We start from the raw sequence: 18016 nt of genomic DNA, 5'->3' as shown, positions 1-18016 counted from the left end.
GGGTGCTTGTTTTTTTATTTTTAAAACACTTCTTTATAATGCTTTATACTCGAGAGGATTCCATAAGCCGTAAAATATTTGCAGCAAGACAACATTTATAATAATAATAGTAATAATAATAATAACAACAACAGGCAAAGCGCTTGGGAGACCATGGTGCGAGTCTCCCCTCAGCCATAAAGCTGGCTAGGTGACCTTGGGCCAGTCACCATTTCTCAGCCTAGCCTACCTCCCAGGGCTGTTGTGAGGATTGAAATGGAGAGGAGGAGGAGGAGGAGAACCTTGAGCCCTTGGGAGAAAAGGCAGCGTATAAATGTAATGAACACCAACACCCATAGCAGCCACGGGTCAATGCCCGGGAAAATGCTTGGGCAAACTAGTGTTTTATATATATTTATTTATTTGGTTTTTCAAATTAAAGATTTACTATCACATATCCATAAAACATAAAAACAAGATTCCAAAGTGTCTCCTGGACTTCCCTTTGTGGGTCCTATTGTAAATCATTTCCTCCTGCATCTTTTATAATACAATCCAAATCTTTTACCTCTCCGTTATGTCCAAAATTCACCATCAAACTACAAGTGTTATTCCAATCCTACTAACAATTTTAGCTGTTTACAATGGTTTTTAAGGTAAATTATAAATTTCCCCCCATTCCTTATTAATATTTTGGTCTTCTGATTGTTCTGGTAAAAAAAAAAGGGGGGGCAAACTAGTGTGTTTTAAGCATGGGCTGGAAACTCTATGTAGTTGTTGGAGCCAGTGTGGTATAGTGGTTAAGAGCAGTGGACTCGTAATCTGGTGAACCAGGTTCAATTCCCTGCTCCTCCACATGCAGCTGCTGGGTGACCTTGGGCTAGTCACACTTCTCTGAAGTCTCTCAGCCTCACTCACCTCACAGTGTGTTGTGGGGGAGGAAGGGAAAGGGAGATTGTTAGCCGCTTTGAGACTCCTCAGGGTAGTGATAAAGCGGGATATCAAATCCAAACTCCTCTTCTTCAAACTTTACCCCGGCTAGGAGAGTATTTCACAAGGTAGCTGCCACCACAGAAAAGGCTCTCCTGGTTTCCACAGTTTGGGGCACAATCAGAAAAGTGTCGGCTGAAGATATTGGTGAACGGTGGCATGTCTATATAAAAGAAGGTGTTCTCTCAGGTAATCTGACCCAAGTTACCGCAAATGAATCATTCAGATGCCACAAGTAGGCCATTGGCATACTATTAAAAAATAATAATACTGGCTTTTATTTTGATGCTGAGGATACAGTACATGGAAGTTGTAAAAAAAACCTTACATGCATGAGCAGCACCAGTAAATGCCCATCTGGAAGCACCCTAAATCACCCGAGTTCCCAGAATAAAAACCCATCTAGAAACACCTGGAATCACCTGGCTTGTTTTCAACCAGTCTTCGACAAGCTGATGCCTTCCATGTCTTTTGGAATCAGTCCCAGGCATCATAAAAACTTCCATACATGTCGGCTTGGTCATGTGGGGAGCAAGGGGAGCCCAAGTCTTGCAGCTTATTCATGTTATGCTATACTTGTCATAGTGCAGCAAGAGATCTTGGCTGGATCATCTCTGCAACCAAGTTCCACACAAGGAAGTCAATCAGGCAGGTGGTCGCTGCGGAAAACCATTTTCTAAGCCCTAAGCTTGACATGTTTTCTGAGCATAAGGCTGGCAAGGCTCCTTGTGCTGCAGTTCCCAAGCACCTGGCAACCGGTTGGTTGGGACAACTTACCTGCCAGTTGCCAGATGTCATTATGAAATCAGATGACTGACAGGTGGGTTGACTGCCCACATGTCGAAGTTGACCCGCAGGGGTGGAGACAGATGACAATCTGGTCCACCAGGCCCAAAAGGTTCCTACCCCTGTGCTAAACCAAGGCTTAGTGTGGTATTTTAATATGACCAGTGAGTTGAAAAGTACGGCTTGAATTTGCAGCTTGCAGCATGACAACCTAAATACAGTCCTAAGAGTGTTTGTTTTTTTTTGCATAGAATGTTCATGCCCATCTTTTGTGGTATTGAAATGGTAGACAAAATATGAAAGCGATACACCTCTTGCCCACCAGTTTTTGAGTCTCCCAGTCTCTTCACTGAGCTGTGTGGGTCTTCATCTGCTTCATGACAAGCCATTTGTACTCATTTTGTCTCAGCTGGGACTTCATCTGCTTTACTACTATCTCTAGTCTCTAGCTTTCTCCTAACCAAGGATTCCACTTTATCTGGGTAGAACCTCATATTATGGCCCTGTTTCTACAATCCTTTCGGCCTACAATAGCCATGGTTTTTAGTGAGCAATGGTTTCTAGCCACACAGCCATCAGTATGTGATGAAGATCAATCACTGCTGATCACTGTTTGCTAGGGCGAGAGTGAGGACCCACGGTGGCTCTCCAGATATTTGAGTTCAATATCTGGAGTTCAACTCCCATGAGCCCCAACCAGTATGGCCAATGGTCAGGGATGATGGGAGTTGTAGTCCAAAACATCTGCCATAGGTTGGAGAAGGTTGGCCTGGAGTCTAGTGACACCTTAAAGGCAAACAATTTTATTATGGCATAAGCTGTAGAGCCCACTTCATCAAATGCATGGAACATGCTCCCAATTTACCATATGCATATAAAACATGATCGTAAAGGAAGGGGAAACATAAAGGTTGGGGTTAAATGGCAATATAATGCAAATACTAGACAACTGAGTTAGAGCTTATATGCAAAATGACTTTTCACAGAAACGGTAAGTAACTGGTTGTTATAACAACCAACAGCCTGTGGAGGGTTGCAGGCTTTTCATCCTTGTGCTAAGGGAAGGAATGTGTCGGTGCAGTCATTTATTATTCACAGTCTTCATTTCTAGGAATGGTATAGTGATGAAGGGTTGTTGGCATTTAATTTTGGTATCTACTTTGTTCTCTTAAAGTTTACCCCTTCCTTACCCCTTTTGCATAATTTTTCTTCATAAATGTTTTGACTAGTAGATGTTCTAGTTTACCCTGGAAATAGGTCAATACGTGCTAATTTTCTGCAGTTTCCATCAAGCTGCAGTCAACTATCACTTGCTTTTGAGAGCTTAGCTAGGGCTTTACGATTAATGGAGTTTAATAGTAGCTATTTGTTTTGGGGGTTTTGGATTTGTGTTAATTTGATCCTGTTCTTTTCTTTATATTACAGAGGACACAAGTATTCATCAAGCTGTGACCTGTAAGAGTGAAGATCCTATATTATATGGATTCTATAACAGAGCATAATTTTTATTTAGATAAAGTATGGGTGCAGTGTGAGAACAGCAGCTGTTTAAAATGGAGACTCTTATCACATGATGATGCAACGCATATTGCTGCTAATGAACCATGGTATTGTTATATGAATCCTGATCCTTGGTTTAACAACTGTTCTGTTTCGGAAGAACATTTTCCAGGGGAGTCTCAGTTTCAAAAACATGGATTAAAATATGTGTATTCAAAGCTTCCTCTAGGAAGCTTAGTTTTGGTGAAAATGTACCGGTGGCCAAGGTAAGGTTTTAAAAAGTTAACATTTAATTGCAGGTAACACAGATCCGCTATATATTTTGAATGCAGTAGTCTGAGAAGACATAAAAACAATTCTAGCCTTGAAGAATGGGGGATAAAACAATTTTCCATTCTACTCCAGTTATTCTGTTCTGATATTGCCTCAGGAGGCCTAGTTAAAAAGTATACCAAAACAGTATGTTTCAGAAAAAAATAGGAGACAGGGGGAAACATGTTTGTTTGTTTTTAAAAAAGATTGTTCGTGATAAGCACAAGCAAATGTTACCTCCAAACTTGTGACAAGAACAAGGAAAGCAAGTAGGGTAGCAATCCTAAGCTCCCCACAAGACTGGCTAAAGAGTCATGGTGTTAAGTTGTGGGTGAACATATCAGACGACACAGCGATTCTTTAAACAGCTCTTGTTTATTCACAGGCCAGAACAGAACTGAACTGAAGGGTTCAGTCAGCCTGCTTATATAGAGCTCCAGTACAATGTAACTGTAACAATTTTCTAAAACTATCCAATCACTGAACGTCACTTTCGATCCCTTATTTGCATAACTATCTACAGTATCCCCCTGCTGGCCCAGGGTGAGAACTTCAGTACATAACACATAGGATGTGACAGAAATGCTGCTCCACCAGCAGAAAGGGCATTGTGCCAGCAGGTCAGCCCTGGAGGTTCCTCCCCAATGTTCCTGTGGAAAGTTCCATGGGTGTAAATGTACCACTAGCATTGTTCCCACCAGTGGTGGGCTCCAAAATGAGGTATTCCAACAGCTTATCAGCATGGGCTTGGACCTAGACGACTAAAGTATCCTCATTCTCTCAACATGCCCCCAAAGTGAGCCTTTAACTATGACAGTTGAGGAGCTGGCATGGTTATTTTAGGATTTCATTTTATTTTTTTACAACAGGATGAGAACATCCATGTACACACAGCTCCTGCCTGGCCATGCCAAACTAGCAGGCTGTGGATTTGTGAAAGTTGTACTGCAGATCCCCATCCCCATCAAGTATATAGGCTTGCTCTGCAATGTGCCTTTATTTTGAAAGACAAGTTATTAAAGATCCCTGTGCTGATTGGTGTGTGTGTGTGTAAAGTTGCCAGTTATTGATGTTTCTGACTAAAAAAATTGGGAGCATGTGTATTATATGCTTTTTCTTTCCCTGAACTGATTTTTTGAAAACATTTTATTTTAAGATGGCCTGCCATTCTTTGTCCTGATCCTACTAATGGACAGTATGTAACATACGACTCGGATGGAGATGTTGAAAGCCATCATGTAGAATTCCTGGGAAAACCCCATTCTAGGAGCTGGGCTGCTATAAAATATATTAGCGTTTATCCTAGCTCATTTAAGGTAGGAGCTTTTAAAACTGTATTTTTTTCTTATTGATCATAACTTTAAAACCACATAATACATATCTGCTAGATATGAACTTCCCTCATAACTAAAAAACAAAAACAAAAAAATAAAACACCTCGTAGAAGCAGAATGTTGGGATTGAAAATTTAGATTTGTCAACAAATTCTTTAGGGTTATACAGAACACCCAGAAGCATTACCTCTGACTTATAGATTCCAATGTAAGGCAGCTTACACCTACCACATGAATGGTCAGCAAGGTAATTTTTGAAAGAACTGGTTTTTATTTATTTATTGCTTGCTTTATTCTAGGCATTTGTACCCCGACAGCTGACAAATTATTAGGCCAAAATTCCACCGATCATCTCTTTGGAGTAGCTGAAGAAATGAATTTGGTTTCTCCATTTCTCCAAAGGATGGTTGGTACTGTCAGAAATGACTTCACCCATTTGTTAAATAATACACAGATTCAAACTTGCAAGAATCACAGTTCTGGTTGGTGGCTGTAGATTTATTTTGAAAATTCCATACACTTCTGCATGGAAAAGGTTCTGCTATTATAAGCCTTAAAAAATCTATGTAAATGGCATATATTGAGCTAATAATGTGAAGCCTGTCGGACCTGATGGGGTCTGTAAATGTACCAAATTCTAAATTGATCTAAAGAAAATTGCCACAGGTGCAGCAACTTTCACGAAAACTACAGATGCACTTCATTCAGGAGTGCTGAGGAAGGCAGTCTTTCCCTGGTTTGATGAGGTTCTGAGCAGCGTTAAAAAGGTTATTAAGATTTTCATGCCCCATCATTGAGGGCTGTGGCAGCAACTGTGGGCAAAAAAAGGAAGATAGGATATGCACAGATTGATTTTTGAAGTAGAATTTTTGCCAGGATTATAACAGTATACAGCGGTACATACGCTTCAGGTTACATACGCTTCAGGTTACAGACTCCGCTAACCCAGAAATAGTACCTCGGGTTAAGAACTTTGCTTCAGGATGAGAACAGAAATCTTGCTCCAATGGCGCAGCAGCAGCAGGAGGCCCCATTAGCTAAAGTGGTGCTTCAGGTTAAGAACAGTTTCAGGTTAAGAACGGACCTCCGGAACAAATTAAGTACTTAACCCGAGGTACCACTGTATACAGAAGCTACATACTGGGTGCTGGGTGCAATGCCTATTTATTTAGTTTTGAAATATGATGGGGTGCAATGGTTTGGCAAGTGTTTGTCAACCTTTAGAAATCTGAGACGTATTCGGAAACCTGAGATGATTCCCTGTAACAAGATTGCTCTAGCATTGCAGTAAGGCTCTGATGCTTCATAAGGCAACACAGGGCTAAGACGTGGGGCATTTTTGCTGACCCTAGAACTTCATCCTCACCATCTGGATTTGGCCTAAAAGACCAAGGAAAAGTATGGGAGCATGGAGGGTAAGTTGTAAGTAAGCACAATTTGTGATGTTGCATTACATCATTATGGTGTGCATCCATTATGTGGTATATCAGCTTTAGCTTCCAGTTGCCTGGCTTTGTGGAGCCAACATGAGAGAGCCTTAAATCTGGTCCTAAACTGGATTTAAAAAATAATAGTAATAATGAAATAGTAACAGACAGAGAGTCACAGTAACGTGGTACTCTTGTAACCCCAGACAAACCTTTATTTCTAGCTCATACCGTGGCAAGGAGAATGAAGTTGAAGTGGAGGAGAGCAACCAGCCTTAGCTTGCAGTTTGTCTAGATAAATTCTAAAACTGGAGAATTACAGTTCATTCACTACATTTAATGCACAAGATTTAACTTTTGGAATTCAGAACATGCTTTGCTCATCTAGGCCAACAGCAGATAGATGTTCCAATTATATAACTTTATTCCAACAGAGATTAGGCAATCCTCATCTGTTGTTGACTTTAAATTAGCTTAAAGACTCAGGTTTATTTCATTTTATGTAAGAAATTTATATACCACCCTTTGCCAAAAGGCCACAGGGTGGTTTACTGCATAGTATCATGTTAGCATGATTTAGAGACATAGAATAATGTCCACAAAATACAAAAAAATTAAGAGTTATATAACTGCTTCATAATACATAGTTGGCCACAGTGTTTAATTATTCACAATGTCAACACAGCAAAAATCCACAATTCAATCCCTCCCTGCAAAATACAAGAGTCTAATAACATATTATTATTTACTCATATTGGGTTTGACTGTGGAATATAACGTAACCTAAGATATTGGATGCGGTTCTTCAGAGTGAGGTGTGTGACTTTTTGTTTCGGTATGCTGGTCTAAATGCTTTGGGGATGGAATTGGATACAGTAAACTGTTTAAAAGAATGTTGCTGATGGGTTTTATGGACATGTACTGTATTTGTATATGGTTGTAAACCATTTTGAGAAACAGTCTCGCCTAAAAAGCAGTCTAAATGTCTATAAAATAAAGCACGAATTAAACTGTCAACATACCTTTACTAACAGTTTTGAGCAAGTTAGCTGTCTACCAACAGATGGATTTTCCATACACATGCTAGCATTTACAGATTTTGTTTTTACTAGTCACAAGGGCTATATGTTAGCTTCAGGATCAGAGGCTGTGTATACATTTTGTTTCCTCATTTGCACATTGTTGTACATGCTAGAACAGTTGGCTATGTTTCCACATCACCTGCTGTAAGTCCACATCTGTGGCTGGAGAGGGTTTTGAAGAATATACTTCAATATATTTTTGTAGTCCCAAGTCAATTTATGTGGTTAGTTGCATCACGGTTGGGAAGTTTTGATGTAACCACTTTCCCATTCAATCTGATGAAAAAAGTGTACTGGTTTTAAGTTGATTTCACCACTCACTTGTGTTGAGCGGTTATGGTGTGATGTTCTTTTACCTCCTTAATATTCAGCTGTCAGCAATGGTTTTCAAACAGCAAGTGTCAAGATTCATTCGCTTTTTTATGTTATCAAAGTTAAGTGTTAGTTTTGGTACAACATAAAAATGCTGCTCAAATCTTTTCTCTTGCTCCTTTTAGTGCGGGTAAAGTTTCTTCCTATTTATTGTATGAACTCTTCTGTAGCTAAATCTCCTGCCAATCATTTAGTAGTTTGATAAAACGCCCTTAAATCTCCTCTTATTTCTGCCATTTCCACTTCAAATGCCTGCCTATCAATAAATGCTCTTCTGTCCTCTGATTGATCTTTGAAACTCCATCATATTTTTTTCTTTATTCTTCCTTTCATTCTCTACTTGGCCTGTTTTCTTTTTATGTGACATTGCAAATCTACTCCTTTCTTCTTCCCTTACCAAATTCAAGGACAGTCACTGTTGACTAAAGAAATGACTGATGACTGTTCTCAGGCCTTTTCCATGTCATTATCTGAGAGACGGAAAAGCCTGAAAGTAGATATACACAGTCAGTCTTTATTTGGCTGTTGTCATACTGTCTCCACTCAAGGCCATAATCTTATAGCTCTATTTGCAGGAAGTACCGGTAAATGTGGCTTAGCTTCAGCTGCACCAGCTTACAGTCTTTGTTCAACCTTTCTTGGAACATGCACCAGGCTAATGATCTATTGGTTTCACAAATTTGTGTATTCATAAGCCATCCTTTAGGACAGGGATTCCCAACCTCTGGAAATGTAGGTTCACGTTAAGAATTATGTAGAAGAGGGAATTTCTGCAGATGCAAGTTGTACTGCCATAGCGCTGCAGGTGTTTGAAAAGCTTTGTTGCTTGAAACGCCCCAATTCTAAAATGCTTGCTATCACTGCTTTTAAAAGTTTCCTGGCTTTCTTTAGGCAGCTACTCCAAAAGCCATATATGAATACTGTTATGTATTGAAGTGCTCACCCTGGCCACCAGGGGTATTGTGTATATAGTTTTCACTCTGGTCCACGTCAGTTAATTTAGGTGGGAAATCCTGGGATGTTGTTACAGTGTTGACAGCCAGCTGCCTATAAAAGCAGGCCAGCTGAGCTGTTCAGTTCAGTTCAGTCCCAGCTTATTATAAAGAACCACTTGGAGAAATCTCTGTGTCGTCTGCTTTGTCAACCCACTACTTAATTAATAATAATAATAATAATAATAATGATAATAATAATAATAATAATAATTTATTATTTATACCCCACCCAGTCTGGCTGGGCTTCCCCAGCCATACAGTAATATATATATATATATATATATATATATATATATATATATAGGCACAACATTTGACCTCTGCTGTGTACCTCTCTCTGAATCCTATTTTCAGGACATTCTTCTTTGGGAGAGCTTTTTGATTATGTATTATAGGGAAATGGTTGTGATTCTCTGTCTCAACATGTAATAAACAGATGACTTGTAACTGCAAGCTAGGTATGGGGTGGGAGGAAGCTTCTACCGTTGAAGGAATACTCTGACTGAATGGGTAATCATAAACAATTATACTTTTGCTGCAGAATTCTGAAATACATTGCTCCAGAATTAAAAGCACAGGTAACAACTTATTATTTTATACTTTTTAGGCCAGGCTTCCTCAACCTCGGCCCTCCAGATGTTTTGAGACTACAATTCCCATCATCCCTGACCACTGGTCCTGCTAGCTAGGGGTCATGGGAGTTGTAGGCCAAAAACATCTGGAGGGCCGAGGTTGAGGAAGCCTGTTTTAGGCCATACAGTTATTGGAGCATCTGTATGGCTCCTCAAATGTATCCAAGCAATAGTGCTACATTTTGATGGCAAAAATGAGGGTGGTTACAGAGCCTAGTTGTAGGGTTCATAGATGATTCAAACAGCTTCTAAACACAGGATGGTGCTCTGTTGATCAAGAAGTGGCTCTACTTTATAAGCAGACAAGCCTGCTATTAAGATTAACTCAGATATAATTACCACAAATTGCACTTGAACCAAAGGCTTCTTGACATTGTGAATTCCTTTGTCGGTTTCTGAAATTAGCCTGTTCCTGATATTTTCCTTTATCCCCAAGTGATTTACTATCTTCACAGATATGAAAACACCACAAAATAATAATAAAGCACACTATAGTGAAAACAACAAGTAAACATTCATATCTTTTAATTACTGGCCATAATAATCGCATATGCATAAAGTAGATTAGTCTTAAAAATAAAGGTGGCAGAGATAAAATGTGAAACCTAGAAACATTACCAATTAATAATTTTCAGAGATATTTAGAAATTGTTATCCTATGCAATCCATTAAGGAAAGCTTAGTTTAGTAAAATTGTCTTAACTAGATCTAGTAAAAATATTAACTAAAGGCTTGACGTACCATGTTTTAAGTCCACTCCAGCTTCTGGTTCTGATAACATCTGAATACTTGTTTTCAGTGCCATAGCTCCTGCTTTTGGGTTTGCTGCTTTTGTTGGCACAGCTCCAGGAAAATGCAGGTATCTTTTTATTTTTGTCAGTGCTGGTAAGTCAGTTGTACTGCACTTACCCTATTCACTGGTGTGAGATCATAACACTTGAATGTGCATGTAAAATATCCATCTGGGAGATGCTGCCATTCGGGGGCCCATATAGCATTTTAGAGTTTATCTGTGCTTTAGTTTGAAGCATTTTAATTATAAGTTCCTGAGTTATTCCAAAGTTTCAAATAAAAGTTTGAATATTTAATATTATGATCTAGAAATTGCTTTTCAAAAATCAGTTGCTCTTTTCTCCTGATGGAACCTGCCCAAAAGATTCTCAGTGACGGCTGCCAAGTCAATTACTTTTGGTGAATTTCTGTCCTGTTTATAAATCCAGATAATTTGCACTTTGTAAAAGCAAGTTTAAATAACGTTGCCTTTGAAATTTCTGGGTTGGGATCTATGTATCAATTCTGGTTTGGAATCCATGTGCTATAGATGTATAGCTGTTTGGTGAATTTTCCACTGATTAAAAAGTACTTAAATCTGTTTCCAAGCAAATATGAGGCTCAGATAATAAACCCTTCCTGCCAGCAGCACTTTTCTGGTTGCAGTCTCAGAAAGCAGCCAAGGTAGAAGGGAGGGAGGCCACTGGTATATGCAGGGAGTACGTTTCTGAGACTGCACACCAAATAAACTAGTACTGATAGCAACTACAGCTAGGGACCGTTGCACTCCAGCAGTAGCTTCCATGGGCGTATCCCTTCAGAGCAGGATTAACCAAAGATCGTAATTCAAGCTGTGAAAAAAATTGTGGTGGGCTTCTGATGCTCATCTCCTGTTTGAAGTAAGCATTGCCAAGCCCCCAAAGTTAATTCCCAGGCTGAGCCTAGCAAACTTCAGTGGCATTGGTACCTCAAATTAAAAAAAGGTAAAGGACCCCTGACAATTAAGTCCAGTTGCGAAAAACTCTGGGGTTGCGGCGCTCATCTCGCTTTACTGGCTGAGGGAGCCGACGTTTGTCTGCAGACAGTTTTTCTTGGTCGTGTGGCCAGTATGACTTAGCTGCTTCTGGCGAAACCAGAGCAGTGCATGGAAACGCCGTTTACCTTCCTGCCGGAGTGGTACCTATTTATCTACTTGCACTTTGACATGCTTTTGAACTGCTAGGTTGGCAGGAGCTGAGACCGAACAACGGGAGCTCACCCCATCGCGGGGATTTGAACCACCAACCTTCTAATCGGCAAGCCCTAGGCTGTACAGTTTAGACCACAGCGCCACCCACGTCCCTGTAACTCAAATTTACTTCAGTTAAATAATAAGTGATGCCTCATAATTGACGCTCCCTTGCACCACTAGCTCATTTAACATGGATTTCCCTTAAAATGCAATCTTTGAAAGCACTTCTTGAATAGTTAAGTCAATTTCTGGAAGTGTTTAGTCACGTAAGCAGATTGTATCTGCCTGTAAAAATAGCAGTACCCTGTTTAAGCTGAAAATACATTTTTTAAGATATCTACTTCTAGATATTTGTTTCATCTTTTTGATATGTTATAACCCCCCCCACACACACACACACAGAGTGAGAAATAAGTTTTGTAGAGGAAAAATACCCCAATGTGAATAGAATAATCAATACAAAATAGGATAATTCTACTAAGTGGAATATTTGAAAAGCTTTTTATTTTTAAAAGGAAGTTTCATTCTGATTCCAAAATCATTTACAGCCTGAAATACAGTTCAGTTAAAACCTAAGAACTAGGATTTAAACATATACTGCATAATCAGCTTAGATCTGTATGTCATCTTAATTGGATAATGGATTAGAGTTTGAAATGGTTAAGCTGGAATACACAAATGAGGTATCTTGAAAGAGCTATAGTGAGGTTTTTTAAGCCCTAGGAATTGCTTTATTAGATTAGATCAAATGCCTATCTAGTTGCACATGCTGTTTAAAACAGTGAGTAAGTCAGATGTTTGGAAGCTTGCAAGCTGAGTAACCATGGAGATGGCTATCTCCAGTAATTTTCCCCAGTATCTGGTTATTAAAAGTATGATGCCTGAATATGGAGGCTCTATTATTATTATTATTATTATTATTATTATTATTATTATTATTTACTATCACAGCTAATCGACTTTCAGATCAATGACTTTCTGTACTAAGTTTCCATCTAATTTAGCAGCCATCACTGTTTCTTAGCTATGGTTTGCACAAGTTGATTCCTTTTGCTTATTTTAATTGAAACGAGTGAGCAATTTTATTGGATGGGCTGGGAAACTAAAATTTAGAAAGAGAATAATTTCTCCACCTATTTCAACATTTTATGAATCTATATCATGTCTCCCCTTAGTCATGCTTTCTGTCATCGTAAAACCACTGCTTTATTTCCCTAATCATTTTAGTTGCTACTTTCTGTACCTTCTTCAGTTACCCTTTAAGAAATTGAGTTACCAGAGGTGAACACAGTGTTCTGAAAGGCAGTGCAGCTTCTACTAACACATTTGGATAGGAAGACTATCTTTAGCTGTTTTTGTCCCAATGGATATCTGAGATCAGATGTAACTCCTCTTAGGGGAGAAAATATGGAAGAGAAACCATCTGAGGAAAGAACAATTTGAGGGAGAAAGTTCAGCATCCTCCTCGCCATGGGTGTAGCCAGCATTTTTGTTGGGGGGGGGGACAGGCCTTTTGTTAGAACTTGGGGAGGAGGCACAAGTTTCCTACCCTTAAGTTAGGTTCTTTCGTGCCTCAGATTCCTTGCAATCAAATTTTAAGATGATCTTTTAAAATATGTATTTCACCACAAGGTGGCGCACACGTACATTGAAAACGCACTAGCTTGAATCCTTTGTACTGTAAGTAACTTTCTTGGAAATTCCTTATTTGTATGCTTGTATTGTCAAGAAAATACCTTAAATCAAGTAATACACATTTCATCACAATGTCATTTCTTTAAAAAGTGTGCATTACTGCATTATGTGTGCACATTATTGTTGTGCATACATTACTATTATTAAACTGAAGAGGTTGTGAATGACGTCTTCTCTTGTAATTAGCATGTATCTGCCTTGATAGACACACAAAAGGATGACTACCTTTGCTATCATAATTCTAGTTTTGTTTGTTTTTTTTTAATTACAAGGGCAAAGGGCAAACGGGTCTTTCATTAGGCATAGTTATTTGGAGCAATTAAGGGAATTAAAATAATTAGGATTTTGTGTTAGCTGTTCTGAAAAAAGGTGATTTTTTCAGGAAGATTGTTAACTGAACCAACTATGGAGATCTAACAACACAATTTATTTTAATTTTTGCTCTTAACATTTGTGCTTGGGGTTTTTTTAAAAATAAATAAATCGAAAGCTTGCAAACAAACAGTGTAGTTCATTCAGTTTATTAAAATAATTACCCTTTTCTATTCTGTGTATGCTCCTATATAATATAAAGTTGCAGGTTCAGGGAGGACCATGCACACACGCAACGAGGATGCAGAGCATTCCTTGCAAAGAGCAAGTCGTTACTTTTGTATAGTGCATATACTTAAAAAGTTAGCTTCGCCTATTTGAACAGCTTCATGGTTTGGACAGCTATACAGAATACGTAGGGTTGGATTCAGAGATAGGCATGCTTAAATTAGTCATGTATTCCAACTTAATCCCATTGATTTTAGTGGGTCTGTGCTAAAGTTGACTTAAGTTTAGATTCCATCCCATTGATTTCTCTGGGTCTGTTTAAAAAATACTAAACTGTATTTGACTCAGAGTTTAATAATAATAATAATAATAATAATAATAATAATAATAATAATAATAGGAGTTAAAAGGATGTTAATAGAAAGCCTTGGCTTGGGGTAAGAGCATTATTCATCAAGTATTACTCTGAAGCAACACCATTCATTTTAGTAAGACTTGTATATAATTTGAAGACAACGGATTGCACCAGAAACTGAAGTGGGTACAAAAATAAAAAAGCAATACTGGGAAAGCCTGCGTAATTGTTGTGGGTCACGCTAATTTTCCCAAACGCAGAGAGGTGAATGGGAAGCTGAACAGCTGCTCAACCTTGTTAGATGACACCAAGCTTGGAAATGTCTTCTAAAGCTACAATTCTAAATGAATTTATATGTAAATAAAGTCTAATTCAATCCATTGGACCTTACTTCCAAGTAAACATGCATAGGACCAATTTGTAATCTTAAGTGATTCTACAGTATGGAAAAACTGGTTTCTTTCCAATGTGTTGTCATTTTGGCTGAGGTTGGCTTGGACTAACGTTATTCCCCTTTTTATTTGTTTGTTGCAGGGACATTTATTTCAGAAGTTTAGGAAAGCAAAAACAATTTAATAAAGTGTTTGTGTGCTGGGTACATATGTTGTCCCCTTTGTTGTGATCGGTGGTATTACTGGCCCTTTGATTATTTTTTAATGCAGTAGTCAAGGCTAAAGGCCAAATCAGGGCATGATTAATAACATTCCCACATCTATTCCTTTTGAAGCCTTTACCAACCCAGAGTAAAATAATAATAAAATCATGTCATTGATCCTATTTGTGCATGAGATCTTAACAAAACTTCTGGGTTCACAACATCATCTGTGAATGTGATTCCCAAGGCAGAATTGCTAACAAAGGTTGTGTGCACATATCAGGAGTCCAGTCCCTGGCTTGATAACACAGCGAGCGTAATTAAAAAGGATGATTTATTGTCAAACCAAACAGACAACTCCGGATGGCCCTAACACAGCTCCCACCATCATCAGTCATGATGACCCTTCTGAAGCCTGCTTCCGGTGAGACTAGAAGCAACTGAACTTTCGCTTCACACATCTTTTTTACTTCCTATCTTGGAGCCCTCCCATTCGTGGAGACCTCAGACTGAGTGTGTCAGCACCCTACTCTTCCCCATTCTCCGAGAGGCCGTCTCTTAATTCTTCCTTCCGGAGAGCTTTGACTGCATACTAGCTGGCTCCCCGCCATTCCCTTATCGGTCGGCCGGCATTCCAAGGGGCGGTGGAGTTGGCACAAGCTGATGCTCATCCTGCATGGCAGTTAACCCTCTCTGTTCCTTGCTGCTGTCTTCCGCTGGCAGCAACCCTTCCCTGGGAGGTGGCTCATTCATGACAACACATTACTGGTGTAAAATGCAACCAGGTTGTTATTTTTCTCAATTTGGATCGAAGCTGGGCTGGAGAAAAACACATCAGAACAGTAATTCATTAAAAAACGACACCACCAGATCGTGTCTAATGTTGTGGGCAAACCAATTCCCAAACTATCAGTCGGGAGTGTCATGGTCCGGTTTACGGGCGGTTGAAGTAACTGGTAGAGGACGTCGGGACCAGGGGCAAGACGGCGGGATGGGAGCAGGAACGAGAGTCCAGAAGCCAGGAGTCAAGAAGTCAAGGATCCGAGGATCAGGAAGCAAGGAGTCAAGAAGCCAAGGGTCCGAGGGTCACGAAGCAAGGAGTCAAGAAACCAAATGCAACAAGGCAGGAAGCGCGTTGCTGTGGCAAAGAGCCAAAGGGAAATGCTGACCTTCTATCCCTTCCCAGCTCTTGCCACCAGGTGCTGTGAGTTACCAATCGGCCTCACCTGTGTGGCCGCGCCTTGCCTCTTGAGAACAAACTTAGGAAAGCCCCGGGTCCTGCGAAGCCCTACTGGTCACAGGGCCTGGCTCCTGCACACACTCCTGACACGGAGTGCCTTGGGTGCAGAGTAAATGGGAGTGTGTACACAGCCTAAGTGTTGAAAAATGACATGCTTCAAAAGTATTTTGACTTTTCAAAACACGTTTCCATTTGTATTTTGACTTTTAAAAGTTGAAGCCAGTGGTTCCCAAAGGGGGCGGGTGCCACCCCCTGCGGGATGGTGGGATTACCTAGGGAGGCACTTAGAGGCAGGGGGGCAGCAGCTGGAGGTGCAAATGACTATAACAGTTAGAAAAGCTGGTATCACCGGATCAAGTTTGTGAGGAAATTAAACTAGTTTTAATTAGGTTTTGAATAAGTGTGCAATTAATTTTTTACTGTGTTGATTTTTATTGTGTGATGTTCCTCAGCGGGTCGTGCTAACCACTATTTAGAATAATATTCTTTTTTTACAGGGTAGGGGGCACTGGGGAGTAGCTCATGGAACCAAGGGGGCAATGGCCCCCCCAAGTTTGAGAACTTGGTCTAGGCCCCATGAGAGCAGTGCTTGGAAGCTTTACTTGCAATGGTTGAGGTGGAAAACCTTTCGTTAATGTTTTTTGGTTTTGATTTAGAATGTCACTGTGCACACTAATTCTCCCAATACTGGCAGTTGTATAGACACCTTAGATCATCCTTGCATGGACCTAGAAGTTTGAAGGCTGTCAAAAGAGAAACAGGGAGCCCAGGACCATATGTCTACAAGGCAATGCAATCTTAAATGTTTCAATAACAAATGCTTTTAGCCAGGGCTTTTTCCCCCCAGTCCGAACTCACCAGAACTCAGTTCCAACACCACTTTCTCTAGAAAAAATAGCACTGCTTTTAGCCATTTTACTCTGCTTGGTAGCGCATTTGTATTTTAAAGGGGTACATGAGATCTGGATAAAGAGACAAGCCTATTGTGAAAGGGGTATACCCAAGACAGATGAGTCAGCTTGTATAAGGGAAAGAGATGAAACCATTTTTCATACGTAGGAAAATGAAATTATATATATTTTTTGAAAGGTTCAAAGTGACCTTGTGTATTAGGAGCTGATCCATAAACCCATGAGGGTACTATAGTTGAGTGCTTTATTATCTCAACTTTGAACTAGAACTCTAAAGTGTTTCTTAGGCTGCTTTTATGCATTAACTGCAAGATGTACAGTATACATAAATAATTTGCTTGCTTGCTTTACTCCATTTTCCCGGATATAAAATGTGTTTCTTTTTAAAAATCCACATTTGCTGGAATATGAGTGGTATGGTTTGTTTCTTTGCTTTGTGGGGGTTTCAGAGAACATATTATGGGGCATCTGTATAAATATAGTAAATAAATAACTAAACAATTGATAGGGCAGATATTCCTGGTCAAAGGTAGTACAGTAAGCCTGCAACTTATGTTCACCTTACCTACGCAATCTCAATAAATAAAACACAGGAAAAATCAAAATATTTTATCTGCATTTTGGACTCAGATAACTAGTAACTGCAGGGGTGTTAGTTGAAGAAAATTATGTTGTACAGGTTTCATAATTCATAGTACCACATGGATATAGCATAGATCAGAACGGAGCAGAGCCAACAAGCTATTTTGCTGCTTGAGGAAAAGGTCAATATGGCACCCTCCCTGTTCCAAATGCAAAAGCCAGATCTTACTTGGTGAAAGGACCACATCCTCTCCCCTACCTGAGGGCAACAGAATAACTTAAGAGGTGCAAAGGGAATGGTAGAAGGATTCTCATCTCTGACATTAGCCACCCGAGGCAGCTGTCTCACTCTGTCTAGTGGTAGGAGCAGCCCTGGAACTAAAGAAGAGCAGGGCCCAAGACAGTAGTCAAGAAAGCATTCAGAAACTGTTTCCTTCCCTTCTCTGAAGAGATAACATTGGTGAAAGCAGCCTTTTGTCTATAGAGGACTAGATTGAGATTCCATGCTCCCCTACACAAACTGTATCTTCCTGTAGGAAACTAATCCAACAAGCCGTGCTTCAAAAAATAGACTGTCTGTTGACAAGATGATGGTAAAAAGAAAGAAAATATTAATAACTTCTAATCAGTTCTCTTTATTATCAAGGAGAATGCAATTTACAATTTCTGCATAAGCAGGGATTAGAT

The 18016-nt window shown here is 39.6% G+C and overlaps 2 protein-coding genes across 3 annotated transcripts in view; one reads left to right on the top strand and one right to left on the bottom strand.

The window, feature by feature from the left end:
* EOMES (eomesodermin) overlaps positions 1-18016 on the bottom strand; it is a 307841-nt gene that overhangs the window by 235675 nt on the left and 54150 nt on the right. The gene's annotated exons all lie outside the window — the stretch shown is intronic.
* ZCWPW2 (zinc finger CW-type and PWWP domain containing 2) overlaps positions 1-18016 on the top strand; it is a 34163-nt gene that overhangs the window by 270 nt on the left and 15877 nt on the right. The window contains exons 2-4 of one of the 2 annotated variants that reach the window (XM_083578223.1): positions 1022-1158; positions 3181-3521; positions 4724-4883. In XM_083578223.1, the coding sequence (XP_083434349.1) occupies positions 3235-3521; positions 4724-4883 (447 nt within the window). In that variant the 5' untranslated portion in view covers positions 1022-1158; positions 3181-3234. The remainder of the gene's footprint in view (positions 1-1021; positions 1159-3180; positions 3522-4723; positions 4884-18016) is intronic. The other variant, XM_083578222.1, reaches the window with a different exon arrangement.

The sequence above is a fragment of the Podarcis filfolensis genome (genome assembly GCF_964270895.1).
Source record: "Podarcis filfolensis genome assembly, chromosome: 12".
NCBI lineage: Eukaryota > Metazoa > Chordata > Lepidosauria > Squamata > Lacertidae > Podarcis > Podarcis filfolensis.
The sequence above is the reverse complement of the archived record's forward strand: the minus strand, read 5'-3'. Positions and strand labels throughout refer to the sequence as shown.